The 19,591-nt window shown below is 36.4% G+C and overlaps 2 protein-coding genes across 2 annotated transcripts; both read right to left on the reverse strand.

Annotated features, from left to right (window-relative positions):
* Positions 1-1,026: 1,026 nt before the first annotated feature.
* On the reverse strand, positions 1,027-2,705 carry LOC100376640 (histone H1-III-like). Its single transcript, XM_002739109.4, has one exon. It carries the CDS (start codon positions 2,670-2,672, stop codon positions 2,130-2,132), a length of 543 nt encoding a protein of 180 aa, XP_002739155.1. The 5' UTR covers positions 2,673-2,705; the 3' UTR covers positions 1,027-2,129.
* A 5,142-nt stretch (positions 2,706-7,847) lies between these two features.
* Positions 7,848-17,710, reverse strand: LOC102806792 (von Willebrand factor-like). The gene is made up of 9 exons (XM_085504072.1): positions 17,581-17,710; positions 13,399-13,485; positions 11,653-11,670; positions 11,084-11,212; positions 10,394-10,513; positions 9,821-9,841; positions 9,028-9,269; positions 8,470-8,840; positions 7,848-8,035 (listed from the first exon to the last, which is right to left on the reverse strand). The coding sequence occupies exons 1-9, from the start codon at positions 17,708-17,710 to the stop codon at positions 8,023-8,025; spliced, it is 1,131 nt and encodes a 376-aa protein (XP_085360198.1). The 3' UTR covers positions 7,848-8,022.
* Between the last annotated feature and the right edge of the window lie 1,881 nt (positions 17,711-19,591).

Raw genomic sequence — 19,591 nt, forward strand, 5'->3', positions numbered from 1 at the left:
TTTGATTGAACCATAAAATATAGACAATTTGCGTGACGTCACCAACGCGCTGGTATGTCGCCGTGTGTCAATATTTGTATTATAGATATGCATATGTACTTATTTATTCACTGGGATTTATATCGCAGTGCACCGTAATTAACAAGAAAACAATGCGAATTTCTATTCAGTTATTTCATTTGAAACTTACGGATGTAGATAGTGCTTTTTACTGAATTTTCTAAGCAAAACATAACATTGATAAATATAAAAAAAACATACACGCTGATTCAAAGAAATCAATTTTCTCTTGAGGAAAGTAATCACCGAAAGTAATGTTCGGAAGTTGAGGATTTCATCGTTTTGCCTGATTTGTTTTCTTGGTTGCACTAGAAGAACATACAGGCGCATTTCAATACCAGTTAACTACAGTATTTAATATTGAATGTAGGTCCGAATATAGAAATATTGCCACGTGATTCTATTTGGGTGCGTACGATATTGTATAGTAGCATGGAAGGTAATAGTAATTTAATTCAACCACGATCCAGACACCGATCACCATTCATCCGAGTATTTATTACGCCCTCACCGATGACTGAAAAGATAGTTTCAGAGCTTGAACAATGTCTTTTTAGCGATTTTAGGAAATTACTACACGTAAACTGGTTGTTAATGGTTATTTTCTGCAATATACCACTTTTCACAATTAATGTTGAAATTGTAAATAAACAGGCTCAATAAAGCAACCCATTCCAGACCCGTTTGTCAGCACATGCAATACAGGTTTTCTAATGGAAATGCGAGTGGTAGAAATGTAATCACCGGAAGTGCCCAGGCTTTTTAATTTCGGCGGGATACAATAATCGGTCTGTACATCCGCCCACCAACATTATACTAGGTATTGACACTTCCTCTGTCCCGCATACCATACGATGTGTAGATTACTTGAACCATGAAATCCATGCTTGAACTATGAACTGTGTTTGTGACGTCACCCACGCACTCCTCTCCCGCCGAGAGTCAATAAACTGATTGTGTAAAAGATATGGGAATATAACCATTTAATGCGTTTTGATTTCACCATGGAACTATGATTTCACGTAGTTCGTAATTCACGCTATAGAATTATTAATGAATTTGTGTGTTACGCATATTGTAGTAACTTCAAATATTGAAATTGAAACCAAGTAAGTGATGCTTCTTGTGAGGAACGGGGAACCAAGAAGGACGTGAAACTGTGGCATTTCCTTCGAAGTAATTTTGCTAATTAGAGACTATGTCCAACTTCCTGTTTTAATTAGAATTAGTCATATAAATAGTTATAAAACACGCATTTTAAAAATTGTTTTAAAATGAAATTTTGTATAACAATATCAGTGACACTGTAGTGAATCTTATACCACATTCTGCGCTGATTTTGGTAAAACAGGTGACAAAGTATGTCGTTATGGCAGCCATTTAAATATTTTTTACCAATTTAACTCCCCGTCGCGTTTTGAATAGGACAAGCGGGAACATAGTAAATTTGCATAGTCACAGTAACAATACCGACAAATCTACTAGTATACAGTCGACACAACCGGTGCGTGATTACACGTCACATACGGAGGTCTGTGTAATACCCATATGCGCACGTTTTCAGATTCTCCTTCGCATATTTAATCGTTAAAAGCAAGCGATATAACTACCAACTGAGGTTTTTTTTTTTTTTTTTTTCCTTAACTGGCGACTGTCACATTGCTACAAAGAGGCTCGCTAACAGTCATTGTTTCAATTCTTATTACAATGGGCGGTTATTATCAGTCGCGGCGCCATTAACACACATTTGTTACTTGTCACAGCAAGCAGTTAATGTTAGCACGGTTACTCTTTTTTAGTAACCGTGATGTTAGCAAGGACCCCCATCACTTCAGTAATCCGCGCTTTGTTTAAACTTTAATCTCAACTGGAAGTTATTGTTAGATTGGCTCCCTATTAGCATACATTGTCTGGCTCCCTATTAGCATACATTGTCTTAACAACACAATGGCATGGAACCAACACAACATTATTAACATTCAAACACACAATGGCTTTACGGTAGTTCTCTTTTTGGAGGATGTGGTGGCCCTGAAAAGGGCCGTTTGGTTTGGTTTGCGATTATTCGCTTACTTCTTCTTGGGAGCAGCCTTCTTTGCTGGTTTCTTTGCCTTTTTCGCTGAAGTTTTCTTGGCGGGTTTCTTTGCTGCCTTTGGTTTCTTTGCTGGCGACTTCTTTGCCTTCTTTGGAGTCTTGGCCTTAGGTTTTTTTGCCTTTGGCTTTTTCGTCGCTGCTTTTGGTTTCTTGGCCTTTGGTTTTTTTGCCTTGGGTTTCTTTGGTGTCTTTGGCTTCTTAGCTTTCTTCTCAGCTTTAGCTTTTTCTTTTAGCTTGAAGCTGCCAGACGCACCAGTACCTTTGGTTTGGACCAATTTTCCGTCGGCAACACCAGACTTCAGAGCACGACGAATGAAAGGAGTAATCTTGTCGAGGTCGACTTTGTAGTTAGCACCGACGTATTTCTTGATGGCGTGAAGAGACGACCCTTTGCGATCTTTCAAGTTGGTGATAGCAGCAACAACCATGTCCATGGTTTTTGGATGGGCAGCCGGTGCCTTTGCCTTCTTTGGCTTAGTAGCCTTCTTCTGTGGAGCGGGAGCTGCGGCGTCAGACATCGTGTTAGATTAGTTGTTCACTGTATAGAGCCAGGAAGTAATCTAAATTTCCCGCTAAACGACGGGCTTTTTATCCTACGATGGCGAACGTCGGAGAAGGCATTATTCATTTGCTGTCACAACAACATGGTTGGACGTCCATTCTGTTGCTTAGTTTGTGTTTCGGGACCACATTAAAAACGTTCGTCTGTTATTTTGTGACTAAATGACGGGTGCAAAATGTATTATTCGATTTGTACAGACTTAGGACTTTCAGGAAACACATTAACAAATTTAATAGCGCATGTATTTCTGGAGAAATCGATGGTCAAAGACCGTGAAACAGACACAAAATACGTGAAACGGATTTGTCAGATCAGTTTTTTATGTATATTTAATGTTTGCGGGTAACATAATTACTACAAGTTGCATTTTAAGAATGTCTAGTAATAGAAATTAACTGCCTTCTATTGTGATAATAAAAATATTGGGTTGTTTTTGTAGTTTGAAAAACGGGTTGCAAGCACACTCGGAGCAATTTCCGCCATGAACCGAGGAGGGCGTCTTCGGTGACCCCCAAAACAGGAACCGATTTTTTTTGCACAAAATTTGTAATAAAATTTTATTAAATACATGTATATGTGTGCAGTTTTTATTTAACAATCTCTTTTTTGTTTAGTGTCGCATTTTTTCATAATCCCAAGATTTGTCAAATAGAATGTATGGCCATAATTTAGCGACGGATTCCGAGGGATGAATTGAACAATGCTTTTTAGCGATTTTGGAGAAGTGAAAACATTTTGGACATTTTAATGATTATTTTTAGCAATATACCAATTTTGACAATGAATGCTGAAATTTACATGCACTCAAATAAAACCGTTTGGCGGTATTGTGGTCATACGGGGATTCACACTGAATTTTGTGAAATCAAATGTTTCTCACTAAAATACCCCCACAAATGTATGAAGTTGCGTTAATTTCAAGTTTAACAGTAAATTATAATCAAACCAGTCAAACCAGACATTCAATGAAGTATATTGTTATTGTTTTCTGGTGTAATGCTTGCTGCAACCATGGAGCAACTAAATCCTTTCCCGCCAAAATGTTTATATACTTTTTCAATAGTTTTCTTGATAATCTAGAGGGACTGTGGATCAAGTAACAATCAAAATATACATGTATGAACAAGTCTTGATAACAAATCTTTAAAAAAACATAACGTAGGCTAATTTTGTGAAAGATGTGAAGTTGATTTTGTCGACCGACTTTTCATGTTTTCATTATAATTATTAAGATGGCAAAAAATAATGTCTACGACCTTTGGCTGATATAATATCGTAAAACGCCATTAATGATGTAATAGCGGAAACCATAATGCTGATATTGTAACCTCCTGTTGTGAAAAAAAAATCACGTTGTATTAACGACCGAGGGAGCTATGACCACAGAGTTTACAGAGGCCATTCAACTTTTATACAATGAGAAATAATTTGTCAATGCTTTGTTTTCAGCCCCGAAATAACATGTTTCCATGGAAATGGACAACGGCTGCTGAAATCGCTAACTAGTAAAGAGTATTGATTTTGTTTAAAAGTGATATTAAATCGGTAGAAACCTGATTTGGTCAAGGCTGTGAGAGATTTCAGCCTGTGCACGAATGTAGTGAGAACAGGTATATTGTGTTGCTAAGGGAACACAATGAGGATTACAAACTTGCGTCACGTAAACTCACATAACATCAACACACCACGTTCCGATATGAACAGCTGTGGTCAACCCACAATGCACTTCTCTTCATCGCAGATCAATGTTAGTCACGGTGGTTCCTATGTTTTGGTTTTTACAAATCGTTACATTACACACTCCATTGAGGTGTACCGGACGTCATAATCTACAAGTTGATATTGCCAGCAAATGGGAGATGCACAACACACTGTGATATCTTGCCCAACAAAAACAATTCAATTGATGGAAGTGGGGAACAAAAATAATGATAAAGCAATTTTAAAAATCAAATAAAGTATGGTGACCAATTCAGTTTAATCCTGAGGGGAAAACAATTTCAATCATCCCTTTAGACCAATATTTGTCAATCTGTTATTACAGTATCACCTCTTAGATATTGATAACGTTCGATAAGCTTACCAATTTCAAAATGTCCCTGTCTTGTATATTTCATTCTTGTCGTGGTTTTTTTATAAAAGAAAACTAATTACCCGACTGTCAATTTACAGCTAAATAGAACTTAACTTCACTGTTAAGACAAATATAATATATACAGTTAAACTTAAACCATTCACATACATACGTAATACAGTAATTAGTCTGCTTCAAATTTCGCCTCAAATGTTAAAAGATTGTGTGTGTTTTCTTTTCATGATGCTGTCCGTATATTTTTTGACAAATAAACAGCACTGGCAATAATCCAATCGTATTTGCAAAATTTTTATTTAGTAGCAAGATAGCTATAGAAGCAATGGAACACTGATGCCTTTGCTGTCTGGACGTAAATAAACAAAAGAAACACCTCGTCAACTATAGAGGGCATAATAGTATATTGATAATTTTATCAACTTTTTTTTTGTTTTAAAAGTGTATAATTATTGATTCGGACACAGCTTTTTTTTTGGGGGGGGGTCCTAATCCGAAATGTGTTTTGTTTTGCATAAAAAATGCCTTAAATAATGCAAGAACATCTTTGCTATACATCATATAATTACAAACAAAATATGGCAAGAGCTTTCACCATAAAAAGCAAATATAGCAGTTTGCCCAAACATTGTAATGTTTCTGCATATATGACCTATGTTTGTGAAAACAATATTTGTGTGAATATATATTTTATCTGGGCTTTGTAAAAAACTACATAAAATAAAACTTTATTGTAAATTTTGAAGAAATCCAATCATTATTCATGGTAGCCGACTTTCAAACAGCCTGTCTGTGGAACCGCCTTTTCAAGACCACGCCCTCTAACAGCGTAGTTTCACACTACAAATACAAGGGATGACTTCGCTTCGTTATGACACCTGAAACGGGAACTTGTCAAAGGATTGAGATGCTTGTTTGAAGCAGCTAAAGCGTCAATCCTCGGGGCGGAGCTACGTCACAGACGTTCTACGTTGCTAAGACGCGCATCACTGTACCACGTATTTCTATGGGCTCTGTGTGCGCTGCTGTGGAAGGGGGGGGGGCAAGGGTTATTTTCGTTCAACGTAATTGCAATATTTTTTTGTTCGTACAACATAAATAGAAAAAATAAATTCCGTAATTCTGTAATCACAGGCTAGACGTACAACGTAATCAATCAAATATTTGTTTCGTACACTGTAAAAATGTGTCATTTTTCTCGTACGTACAAAAATTCACATCCAAATAAAAAAATCGTAAAGAATAATCCAGGGAAATTACATTTTAGAAACTGTAAAACGACTAGATGACACAATTCACTACAAAATTGAATGTCAAGACGTAAAAGGCCCTCTAGCCGAATGAAGAGCATTACGAGGGTAATATGCGCATGCATCTCTTCACACGGCGCAGCAATGGCGGAGAATTTGAGTCGGAGAGCTCTTCGGACCATTCAATGTTCCATTTGTTAACACTGTAAACTGTAAAAACGTCTTTTTTTTCTTCGTAAATTGTGAAAAGCCCTTTTATTTCCCGCAAAACCGTACCAGCTACCCCCCTTGCCTCCCCTCGTGGAACGCCGGTGGAGCCGGTGAAAATTCGAGAAAACAACACAAACTCAACTTTGAAGTAATCCTGAACAACCAAATTCATATATGTTACACATGTAGGGCTAATCTTGTTACACTGTTCAGGGGACTCTCAACAACCTTCGCAAAGTACCGTTTTCTGCGAGTTTTTTGGTCTTTGTTTTCACCGCGAGGGTTGCCAAGCGGTAGAAAATGCCCGGATGTCCCCCCCCCGAGGATAGCTATAACTGTGGATTTTTTTCCCTCCAAGTTTTAGTTTTAATAAAACATTTCTTGTGTCATTAGAGCTAATACGTAACGGCCATCGTCGAAATGTGAGCACTGGACTTATATCATATACACTATATACCGACGTTGTACATTAAACACTTGAAAAGAATGGCCACGGAGTTGCTCTAGAGGGCGCCATCTGGTGAAAAAAAAAAACGGTTTTGTCAAGCGAACCTAGCAGATCAGGGGCGGATTTAGAGGGGGCCGAGGCCCCCCTATTTATTTTACCCCCCTGGAAAAATCAAACCCTAGATTTATGAGTGACATTTTTGAAATGATAGGTTGCTATATTAATTCACGTAATGAGTGGTCAGCTTGGTCATGGAAGGTACCTTAAAGGTGAAGTCAAAGCAATCAACATAATGCTCCCAGACGAAAGAGTTCCACATATGAAGGAGAATGCAATTTACAGTTTTTTTTATATTATTTTTCATTCTCTAAATATTCAACTTAAAGTTTTCAACAGTATTATGTAGAAACCATTTTCTCAATTTTCTACAACAGTGGATATGATGTCATATTTTGTTGTTTATGTATGCTGCCCTCAGTGGCATAACAAACGGCTCGCTGAAAATCCAAATAATTCGATCAGTACTATTCATTCAGCCAATCACTGAAGCGGTAAAATGCGTAGTCGTCGCAAAAAAAAACATCTCATTATTGCTTTTCTGCCAATTAGCATGCATGTATTTAGATAAGAGTCAGTAGGTATTTAATGCAATCCGCACGGTCCCAGGCGCAATATAAAAGTTTTAATTTTTACATTTTGGGTCGTTAAAATTGACCATGCATTAATTTCACGGTGATCGTGTTTCATAGTTTCTGTAGTATAATGCAGTGATGCGAAAATCGGAGAAAAATAATTATACATAATACTGATTTACCAATTCGGATTTTCAACTCTTGAGCGACTATGTCTGGAATCTCTATGATACAAGTAAACATACATACGTCATGTTCGGGTCATATTCTGCTTCATACAATGTACGTTAGTGGCACAAGAACACGGCACACGCTGTGTTCAGACCAAATTTTGTTTCAAGCCGCGTCATACATGTTTGTTATAAAACGCATCGAGGCAAGGAGTTTAGATGATATGTTTGCACGACCTCATATTGCCCATGGCATCCCATGGACCTACGAGGTTTGTAGGTCCATGGGCATCCTGACGTGCCATCAAAAGGAAGAAAACTACAGGAGAACGTTTTATTTTACTTCATTGCACTACGTAAGTTTATTTATTATACAATATACATGTACTAGTATACCAGTTATATACTATGATAACACATTTATATCTTCATATTCAAGTGTTGTCATAGTACCGTCTTGGAGTACGTCCGAGGCCAGCGACGAGGTGCATAAGACTGTACGTCTTATTAGTGTTTACAGCTGCAAAGCGAGAGAAATAATCATATTAGTAGAAATCATACAATTGTAACAGGAGGATGGAAGATACTGTATTCACTGGGTTTAATTTTAGCGGGATTAATGTTGCAGGTATATTTACAAGGTATTTAAAGCGCGGTGGTCGTCGCGCAGCGCGTCTTCGAATTTCATGTAAACAAACAATGTATTTTACACGCGTTGTGTTCGTCGCTATGAGTTCCATATCCATGAATTTACCAAAAAAAAACTATTTCTATGATTAACTTCCTTTAGATTCACTGATATTCAATTTAGTACATTTAGCTATGGGTGAAATAAAAAAGAAAATAACATCCAACGAATTGTAGTAACATTGCTGAAACCATCTTTCGAAAGTGTATCCGTATTCTCTTAAAACTGACATCAACAATAAACATTTCTGATTGTCTGAACCGTACCTGTTGGGCACAAGCCACATTTCGCCGAATTGATCAATTATATAACGTGGTGGGTGTTCCACTTTTCCATCCTCGTTCATCTCAATGGGATATAAGAGAACTATGTTGCCATCTTCCTTTCGCACTTCAAGATCATCCGTCAAGTCCCCATTATTGTTGCCTAGCATCCCATGAACTTGTCCCTTGCCCTTGAATTCTTTCTCCAATTCGACAATCACGCGACTTTTTCCATTCCAAATGACTTCGAACAAACCAGGAAACTCTGCAACGAGGAGATTTCTGTTTGCGTTGGCCCATCTTATGGTGAAACTCATTGAACTTTCACGCGAGTACGTCTTTGGTAGGTCATCGCTGATGTCATATGAGTCAACCTGCCGGGAAACCAACGAAATATGTCAGCTGTAAGGTCGGTGAGACTATGAAGTGTAGAACCAAGAGTAACACATACCAAAACGCAGTGGACTGTTTGTACCATGGTACTACTGTTATCAGGGTTGAATCGTAGCAAGGTTCAATACTATATATTCTAATTTAAATCCATCGTTGATATTAACTTACCATGACCTGGTAGCCTTGCAATAGATCAATTTTGTATCCATAGTAGTCAATATGAACGCTGGACACAAAAGTCACGGATTGTCCCTTTTCATCACGACCGTTTACGTGCTTTGACATTACACTAAAATTGGGAACAACTGAATCTTCTTGTACCAAGTAGTACATGCAAGGCCCCTGGTAGCTGAAGTGGAAGCCGTCAAATGTCTCGAATTGGGGGTCACCCAGCTCCCCGGGGCGAGGATCTACAGAAAACAAGTTGTGTGTAGTCAATATCAGTCGAAAAGAAAAAACAAATTTTAATTTTAAGTGAGGAAATCCGGATTCGGGTGCGATATTTGCTGAAATTTCGATGTGTACGAATTTCCAAATATAAAGTTATACAACCTATGAATCGGATGTTTTTTTATTGTTTGAAATTTGAAAAATGGGGAATATGCCTGCCGCGTGGTGGCGCTATATCTTACTTACGCTCACGTGGCCGAATATAAAAAAGATAACAAATCGCATCACTTCAACGTTTTTAAAGAAACGTTTTTTTGTCAAACGACATAAAATGTTCTTCCAAGATAACAATATTCAATCACGTAAACGTTCATTGCGGGTCGAGACTTGAACTTGACTTGTTTGAATCAATACAATTTTCACTAAATTGAGTGTGACTGCAAATCAAGTGCATGTGTGTTTGTCGTAAGAGGGCGTAACACATCCTCGCATACGTCATGTGGTTTTATACGGAACGCCATAAATGATACAAAGACATACACTAGAAATCTCAGTAGTAATTGTAACTCACCAGGTATGCCATTCCAGGTTGCTTCCAACAAAATTAAAAAAAGGTTTATTAGTTTATAAGATGCATTATCATTATCATCACAAAAAATGATAAAATCAGTTGTTTTGGCAAAAAATGCTAAAACATTGGGGCACTTAAGCCAGCCTATACTGACGTTCGTTGTGTTTTATTAAAAAAATCAAACGTACTTTTCATTGTTGGAATTACCACCCTACTTTATTCTTGTTAGGAGACTGAAACAAAGCCCGAAACACGTGTACAAATTTATACTAACACAATCAGTTGAACGTGATTGACTAGCACAAACCTTAAGCAATCTTCATTGTTTTAAGTCAGATATATTGCACTCGTGTTCTGTGACCCTCATGTAGTTCAGATCCAGTCAATGGAGCTGTTCATTTAAAAAAAAAAACTGTCCCAACAAGATTGGGCAGGGGGAACCGTTTTCTATTTTTTGAGAGCATGGGAAAATTTTCTGCGGTCAGGGGTAAATGTACAATTTTTGATTTTTTGAGACACGCCTTTTTGTGACAATTTTGTTCATTTAGTGCTTTATATCGTACAGTAACTTACGTTTAGATTTACAGCAGACAAAACCATTCCTGCACAAATCATCGTTGTTTATCTGTACCAAATCTGGATCACACGGACCAACATCACAGAAAGCCCCTTCATACGCCCTACTGCAAGCATCTGTAGATGAAAAGATGTATTACAGTTTGACCATTCCCACGTGAAATAACATTTACAGATGATTAACACGCGTCTGATTAGAACTAGTACAAGATACGGAACGACTTTATTATACGAGTATATTGATGGTGTTAATCCATCGATTTGATTGGTCCAAACCCAAAATTTGCATATGCAATTAATGGTATATTGGCTGATAAAGCACAGCTAAACAAAGTGGCCCTGGAACATGAATTGACTACAGGTTTAATGCGGAAATAAATAAAACCGGTAGTATTTGATTTTCAGGGAAATATAAGGGTTGAATTTTGGAAAAATATTGAAGAAATACCGAATTAAAATCTGAAAAATTATATAACCATAATATATTCAAGTTGTGAGCGTCGTTGTTTCTAGTTCGTCCATGGCCACACAAACCTAAACCACCGTCCCTGAACACCTGCGGATCGTGCATATATATCGTGGTATAGCCGTTTTCGGTGGGCTTATTGCTTAAATACTATACAGTAAAATTGGGTTTGGTTAATCTCAGAAATGACATTTAAAATAAATATTTTATTTTTCATTCACCTTTACTTTTGTGACAGCATGTCAAACCTTTGCAACACAGTGACCTTCCAGCAGCTGTCTTCTCATCATTCTCACACGAAACCTTGCACTTGCCGTTGATAGCAGGACTAGTTGTACATTCATCCTCATCTGTAAATGCAATGACAGTGAGGAGGTACATTTACAATTACGTCATTGTCACGTTGCATGTTGGGATATGATTATATGAGTGCCGGGCCTTTTTGTGCCAGGCGTGCCCTTTGTAAATACATGTAGGGAGAAATAAGCATTCTAGGCCTAAGTACTACCATAATAATCTTACACCGTCATCGTGTGAAGAGTCTGTGGGTATGATAAAGTAGTTCTCACTTACCAGGAGTAATTTATACGTCCGCGAATACACGAGCAAACTAGTATCACTTATTGTACGTGTTTGTTTCTTTTCCGGATCTCTTGTATTTAGTTTTGTGGTAATTTTTGTGTAGACAAATTACATGTGTTTTGCAGTTTTTTTATTCATAAATTCTTGGAGGATTTTAAGGGTGTAATAGAAAGTTTTATAATGTTTAAAAACCTCAAATATTGCTTACCTGAAGGCTCACATCTCTCTGAAAAGACAAAAAGATAAAGTTACTAATTTGCATAAATCGTTGCATTGTTTATTGTTCTGTAAATATAGAGCAACCGAAATCCGAGTAAGTTTTCGGCCACGGTGGAGAAAAAAGTGAAGTTACAGTAGACGACAATCACCTATTGCTGAAACATGAAAACAACTGGATATTGAGCACGCGACAATTACATATACATGCGAACTGGACTCTGCACTGAACACTGGCAAACGGAATTCACTTATTGGTATATGCACATGGAAGAACTGAACAACAATGTGGACGACAATTATCTATTGTACATGAAAATGGACAATTCAATGAGCAGACGACAGACGCTTATTGTATATGAAAACTAGTCAATGCACTGAACCGACGACAATCACTTACTGGTATGGCACATGGACATAAATGGACACTGAGAAGCCGATACCAAAATATTTGATATGTAGACAACTGGACATTAAGAAGACAACCATTTTCGTTGGTATATGAACATGGAAGCAACTCAACTATTAGCAGACGACAATCACTTATTATAGTATATGTACATAGAGACAACAATCACCTATAATTGTACATGTAAAATGAACTTTGCACTGAGAAGACGACAACAACTTAATAAACGGTATTTTTGGGTACATTGAGCAAACATGTTCAGCCGACAATCGGAGTGGAACATACAATCTCCCTAATGATGGGCGGACAAGTAAACTATTGTGCCACACATCTGGTGAATACGAAACATTGTAGCGCCAAATAGCTACTAAAATCACGTGAAGTTGAACACATCACATAAGTTAACTGCTCTAGAGACCCCATAATCTTGTTGACCAATGTTATTTGCTTATGAGTAAGAAAACAAAACTAACAATCAAACTAGACAATATTACAAATATTATCTATCTGACGAAAAATGCAAATGAAAAATCGCCAATAAACAACATGTCATTACAAACGTCCACCCTGACACGGAATATTTGTAACAACTTCCACAAATATGTTGTTATTATTTACCCAATAAGATACATTTCTTACACAAACAGATAAATTGTACACGACTCCATGTTACAGATAACACAAGTATTTCGATAGCAATAATGTTAGAAAACGAAATGTAAGAATGTATTCCAGTTCGGATCATAAGGTCTCATACCACGTTTATTTTCTGAAACACGGCGTATATCTAGTGAGAACATTGCATACTTTACCATGTATGAACTACATTTTTATTTTTTATTTTTTTTCTTCAGAAATATACCTAAACGAAAACATTTTCTTGTGGTTCGCGCGCGTATTCTAGGTATCATGTGATTTGCGCATGAATTCTATGAATAAGATTTGCGTAAACGTTAGAAGAAATAAATCAGCTGTATAAAAGTCCGATTGTCACGCACTGGATACGTGAAAATTGTTTCCCAACTTATTTCTAGTGAAACACGTGTAATTTCACTTATGTACAAACAAATTTGACATGTGGCGTATGAAAACAAAATTGGAGGAACGTACCGAGCTTGGATTCCGCCTGCACGTGTATGGACGAACAAAACATAGACAGTATTAGTAAAACGCATTCTGAATCAACAAATCCAATATCCAAATATCAATTCCGTAAGACACAAAAATGATAAATCGACTTCAGTATCTTCAAATTCCTGCTTCTGTTGCGTATATATATTGCACATACATTGGTAAGACTTGTTCAAGTGTTGGGCTTAACCTACTTACCCGCTTGATATTGCCAGCACTGATGATAGGAAGAATGGCTAACACCAACAACAAAGTCAACTTCATGGTGAGACTCGGGATTCACAGCTAATTCAAATGCGTTAAAAAGTTAGAACGAGTTCATGAAACGAAATACTGGAATTTGGTGTGACAAATCACAGAACAGAAGTATATTGAATGCGATACTATTATATTAGCTTCATTTCATCAAGAACGTGCAAGAGGGGCGCTCTAGTTTCAAAAACGAAAACAACTTCGTCAATCGAAATATTCGCGTAACTGTTGCTCGGTAACTGGTGTAGCGCATGGAAAATGCTGAATGAGGAGAACGTTGATGAAACCACACGAATCATGTGACAACCAGACCAGCCGATAAGTTATTAAGATCATTGGGGTGATCTTTTTTACATCTATGATAGGATAAAATTTACTAGTAAAATAAAGTAACCTTGAAATCACTCACCTGTGGGTTGGATGCAAGAATGGTGTAACGTTGCACGCGATCATTTCCTTTTATATGGTCTTGGTTGAGAGTTGTTACCAAATGGTGCCTCGTTAACGGCAATTATGTGGCTATTAAAACAGAGCTTACGCTTTATCCTGCTACTGCTGACAACTCGAGCCGTCGAAATTCCAAAACTCTTTTTAGCGTAGTAACACATTTTTTTATTTATCCGTTTAATCGCATCGTAAGTGGGTCGGATAATCCTGATGTATTGTGGATATCTTACACGTGCAATCATTGTCGCGTGTTGATGGAGTGGATTACAACGTCACATTCAACTCAAGTGTCACTTCGTTGTCACATGCGTAATTCCACGTAATTAGTCATTCCTTTTTGCCTGTAACACATTTTCTCTTTAAATCTTGTCAACGAGGATGTAATGAGGGTTGTTAAAACAACATTAATTATATTTAATACTCGTACCAAACAAACCCGATGTTTGAAAAGGGACACACCACCCCCACCACCCCCGTACACAATAATTTCCATCAAATGAATGAAGACCATAATACAATATCCGCAGACGATTTTATCCAGGTCGGGGTCACTTTTAGTGGTCATGCGTATGTGTCGGCGAACTCTATGGGTATAATCAATGGTGCGACGTTGTTTAATGTTTGGTGGGATTGTTATCAAACTGGTAAAATTAACTTTAAAAAGTGACATACAAGTAGATTGGGTTTTCGACCACTGAAAGTGGTCTGAGAATGAGTGTATTTATTCTTCAAAATACAGAGGACCCAGGTCGAGAATTGAACAAACCTGGCTTCTGCCCCACGCATAGTAAAATATTACAGCTGCCTAATTTAACATGTGACAAGTATCCAACGGTCTAAGTATTTTGATCACACCGCAATTATGACAACGGAGGATAATTCCGTCCTTCTGCATGCAAGTAGTAATTGCAGAGATCACAATGTGCCCGGCTGTCATTGTGAGCATGGTGGCGTTATGTTAGCTTCAGTCATAGAGTCTCACTACAATTATGTTACTAGAGTGATGTTATTCTTCTCAGTTAGATGTTAGTGGCGTTGTGATTAGAGTACTATCAATGTAAGACTCAAGCATTTTTCATGAACCAGTTAGGGTTTTTTTTGCATCAATCTGATTCATATCTGCTTCTAGTATTTTTCTTTTGTTTATAGCTATTTTTCAAGGTATAAGATTCGATCGTCGTCATCGCATCGATTCTTTACAACTGTAGTAAACCTTTGAAGAATGGGTCTTTTTATAAACCTATTTTTACTATTCACTGTGGTGACAGATCTTATGACACCAGTAAGTTGTTTGACTCCCATCTTCGTTTAATCTTTGCTTTTGGGTCGTTTGTTGTCACAATCTGGCTCATTTGTGTACTGGTATGCAAATTCCCTTTGATATTATCACCTTCTCCAGTTTTAGTATATACATTACAATAACAGTTTGTTATTGTACGTTGTGTAGTAATAGATAGATACTACATCTACAAGTGATTCAGTTGTATGTATTCACGGATATTGGATATAACAGGGGCTGAGAAAAGTGTAGAATTAAGGGCAAGGACCTTTGTGTAGAGAGGGTGGGTATGAAAATTCCATCGTTCAGCATTTTTCGCTAGCGATGTGCGAATTATCTATTCACGAAATTAACTAAAAAATAACGTCTTATAGATGGTTTTATTGGCCTCTGATTTTGTGTTATGGGCATAAGATCACGCCCATGAAATTGAGTATACACCTTTGTATACAAATAAAGGAAACGGCCATTCGCTCAATAAAAATTTGTTTTGAAAGTCACGGGAACGTTTGTAACTTAATCTTCTAAAAAAATATTAACACGAAAAGTATTCTCCTATATCTCAGTTTTCTGAAAACACATATAGTTCTTAATTACATGCGAAGCAACTGGTAGCGATTTCCCTAATATCATTTCTATTACTCGTTTCACCTTAAACAGAAATGAACGTAAAACAATGAGTGTAATATCTGCAAAACAGCAGAATTAGTAAATTTTGTGTAATTGTTGTATTACAGCGACGTCCATTACGAAACCTACCCAACCCTGTCTGTATCATGAGGTACAAACGTTTCAATGATCAAATCAAATCTTATAAAAACTGATATGAAATGTTAAATATGACAAACATGACATTATAAAATGCCAACAGAGAATTGCGTTATGTGGGGGTGCCACGTGATCTGTTTCTGAGGGCGCGTAATTCGTCCTTGTCGCTGATTACTGTTGGAATATTGGATCCTTGCTATAGTAATACATCTAAATACTAGTACCAATAAGCTCCAATGTTGACTGAACAGTGGATTACCGTTTCTAAAAAATGATGAATGCAGTGTGATAGTTGAATATTACAAAACCAATATTGATGCTGTAATCGTGTAGATTTCCGCATGTGACTGTCAAAAACTTCTGCCACCATGGAAAGAATTTTTACTAGTCTGCACAATTTCTGATTTTACGCATACACAAATATTTTTTTTCTCTTCAATATTATTTAATTAATCCCGTGTGCAAACGACAATACATGTCAAATTACAGTGTACGAATTTAGCTTGAATAGTACTAGTGTGTATTTCTATTAACAAACTGAGTACTAGAATTCACATAGTGGCATTTATTCAACTGTGTCTTCTTTCATATTTCGTGAATGAACTATAGTATCTTCGCCAGCCAAGCTCCATTCGGCCGTCGCATCACCACTGGTTGGCAATCTGATTAAAATCTGATGTGTTGTACGGCGTGTATTTTATTTTATATTTTTTTATTTCACTTTTACTATTTTTTAATTATTTTTTTTTGTTTTTTGTTACGTACATGTTACGTACATTTAACTATCGCCACGCCTTGTGGGCGTTCGCGATTACTAAAACTCATTTTAAAAATGCCAGCAAATAAGTAATAAAGAAAATGTATATTTAAAATAAATAGTTGAACGCAAATTTAAAGAAAAAAAATAGAATCTTATTTTAATCAGATTGCACTGGTTGGCAAATCAGCTTGACTTAATATTGAAAAATTATTACGCACAATAAATTATTATTAGTCTTGGCAGAATTCCCATTATAAACCTGTATTCATTGTTGATGAAGTCACAACACAACGGCGCGTGCAGTGGGGATTTTTTTTATATATATCCTTGACCACAGTACCTCAACAACTGTGCCTCGGCGCACCCTAACAAATCTTTCAAATATAGCTTTTCCTAACACGATTACGCATGGGTTCACGATTACGAACGGGTTCGCAATGACGGGCATGAAAGGGATATGTATTTTTGTTCTGCGCAAGGCTATTTACCATGTTACCTGAACTGAAAAGTTATCATTGTTTCACATTCATTTTTTTTGTGTGTGCAGACGACGTTCCACAAGACACAATGCTTGGTTCGCTGTTGTTTGTAGACAAGTGCGTTTCCATGAAGCTTGCCATTTTAAATTGAATCAAATCTCTGATGCCTACAAATGCAAGTATGAATTATAATATTACAATAATACAAGTAATTATGGTAAAGACCTTCTGAATAAAACTAAAATTTTAAAGTGGAGCAACACGAATTACTTTTAATGCATTGTCACAGGATCGCGATTTACCATTGGTTGCCAAAACTAAGTTGGTTCCATTCATATGCCTAACTACGCATGGATGTACAGAGTCGATATACATATTCTGCTTAGAATTCTTACCCGTATCTGCCGTATCTGGATTCATCTTATAGAACGGGTCACCTTCTTCTATGAGTGGTTTTCTTCTTCTACCTAATTCGATTTCCAAATTATGGTCACTGATTCTAAACTTTGTCACAATTCTTCCCATGTCTTTTATTTTATTTAGGAATTTTTCTATTCCAAAGTCTGTTTGATATGATATGTTCTTAATTTATTTCCCCCATTTTGATTATTTCGACAAATATTTAATTGTTTCTTTTATAGTTCATATTTTTTTTAAATTGATTAATATATGTTATTTTTTGTTTCACTGTATGTTCTTTGAATTGAGATTTTCCCATGATTTTTTTCAATATTTTGTACCAGTTTGTATTGTTTTTAATGTATTTGAGCTCTTGTTGCTTTTATCCTCACTGGGGGGGGGGTCTACCAATTTCACCTCTCACACCAACAGTTACTTTACTCAGTTTTGAAGACCATCTGCAGTTTCTGACAAGAGTACTAAATCATCCGCATATTAAATACATTGTTTTTATTACTAAGCATGATTTGTACCACTCTCAGCACCAAATATATCTGGGAAATCATTCACAATTACATTGAATATGGTTGATGATATGTTACACCCGGGCCCTTGCTTTACACTGGCAACACTTGCTGTGTGAAATCATTTTGTTAAACCATTTTACTTTATATTTTTTATCTGTATTTATTTATTTATTTATTTATTTATTTATTTATTTATTTATTTATTTATTTATTTATTTATTTATTTATTTATTTATTTATTTATTTATTTATTTATTTATTTATTTATTTATTTATTTATTTATTTATTTATTTATTTATTTATTTATTTATTTATTTGTTGCTACCCTTTTAAAGCAGGGGCTCACTTGTACAGAAGCTGCAAAATTAAAGATAAAATAAGTACAAGAAATACATGAAAAATAACATATAACAAAATTTATATTAGTACAATAAAAATAACATTACAATCTACTTATTAGTCTAAAAATGTTGTTCTAACATTCATGGCATAACTAAAAATTCGTTCATAAGTTTGTCTATGGTGTAACATATTTCTTTGTTATAACCTTGAGTGGTATCTCCCAGAAGGAAGCATACTAACTCTTCGTTATTCAGTTGCTGGAAGTTATCAGATAAGTTTGTTTCTGTATACATTGATTTAAGTACCTTATACAAAGTGTATTTGTGTTATATTTTACCGTCTCCATATTAAAGAAGGATAAACGGAAACAAAACCGTGCGTTTTTTGAGAAGTCAACCAAAGTATTCAACTTCTGGAAGGGGCAGATGACACGACTTCTCGTAATATATATCGTAATGTATATCCCCACCTGAAATGGCGCAGGCGGTATAATATTTTCTTACATTATTAGTTGCCTCAATAATTCCAGCGCGACCTCGTCGAAAATTCACCTGATTTGTTATTTCAGTTTAAATTTCTCCAACTAATATTTTTTTTCCAAATTGTTTTTCTGAGATGTAACTTTTAGCGGTATTGTGTGTCGTCTGTAATCACCTAATGATCTCTCTGTTTAGGTCCGTGATTCGCCGCAGCATGCTCACTCGCACATTTGGTTGAGGTTCATGAACATCGACGCCCTCACAGTTCATAAAATCCAGCAATTTCGTTTATTTGGTAAACTTTAATTGCTCATAACTAGTACATGCCCCTTCTTCCATCTCAGATTAGTGAGTCCCAATGTAGTATTAAGTATTCTTCTGAAATAATGTGAAAATGACTCGGAATAAAGCAAAGTGCGATTCTCTCAGTTTATTTGTATGGTACAACAATATTCCACCTGAGATAAATTGGCGATGGACTGTTTAGGCGTCCGGTCATTTGAAATCATGAGTGGTGGCGTGAAGAAATGCAAGCTAGAGACCAAGAGGAAAAAATGCAGGCCAGTTGCTGCAGGGAAAACATGTTGGCACGTTCAGGAAAAATAAGAATATTGAGACAAGACACCGAAAAAAATGCACTGGTCATGCTCAGTCTTCT

Source organism: Saccoglossus kowalevskii, chromosome 9, assembly GCF_978046115.1.
Source record: "Saccoglossus kowalevskii chromosome 9, keSacKowa6.1, whole genome shotgun sequence".
In the NCBI taxonomy this organism is placed as follows: domain Eukaryota; kingdom Metazoa; phylum Hemichordata; class Enteropneusta; family Harrimaniidae; genus Saccoglossus; species Saccoglossus kowalevskii.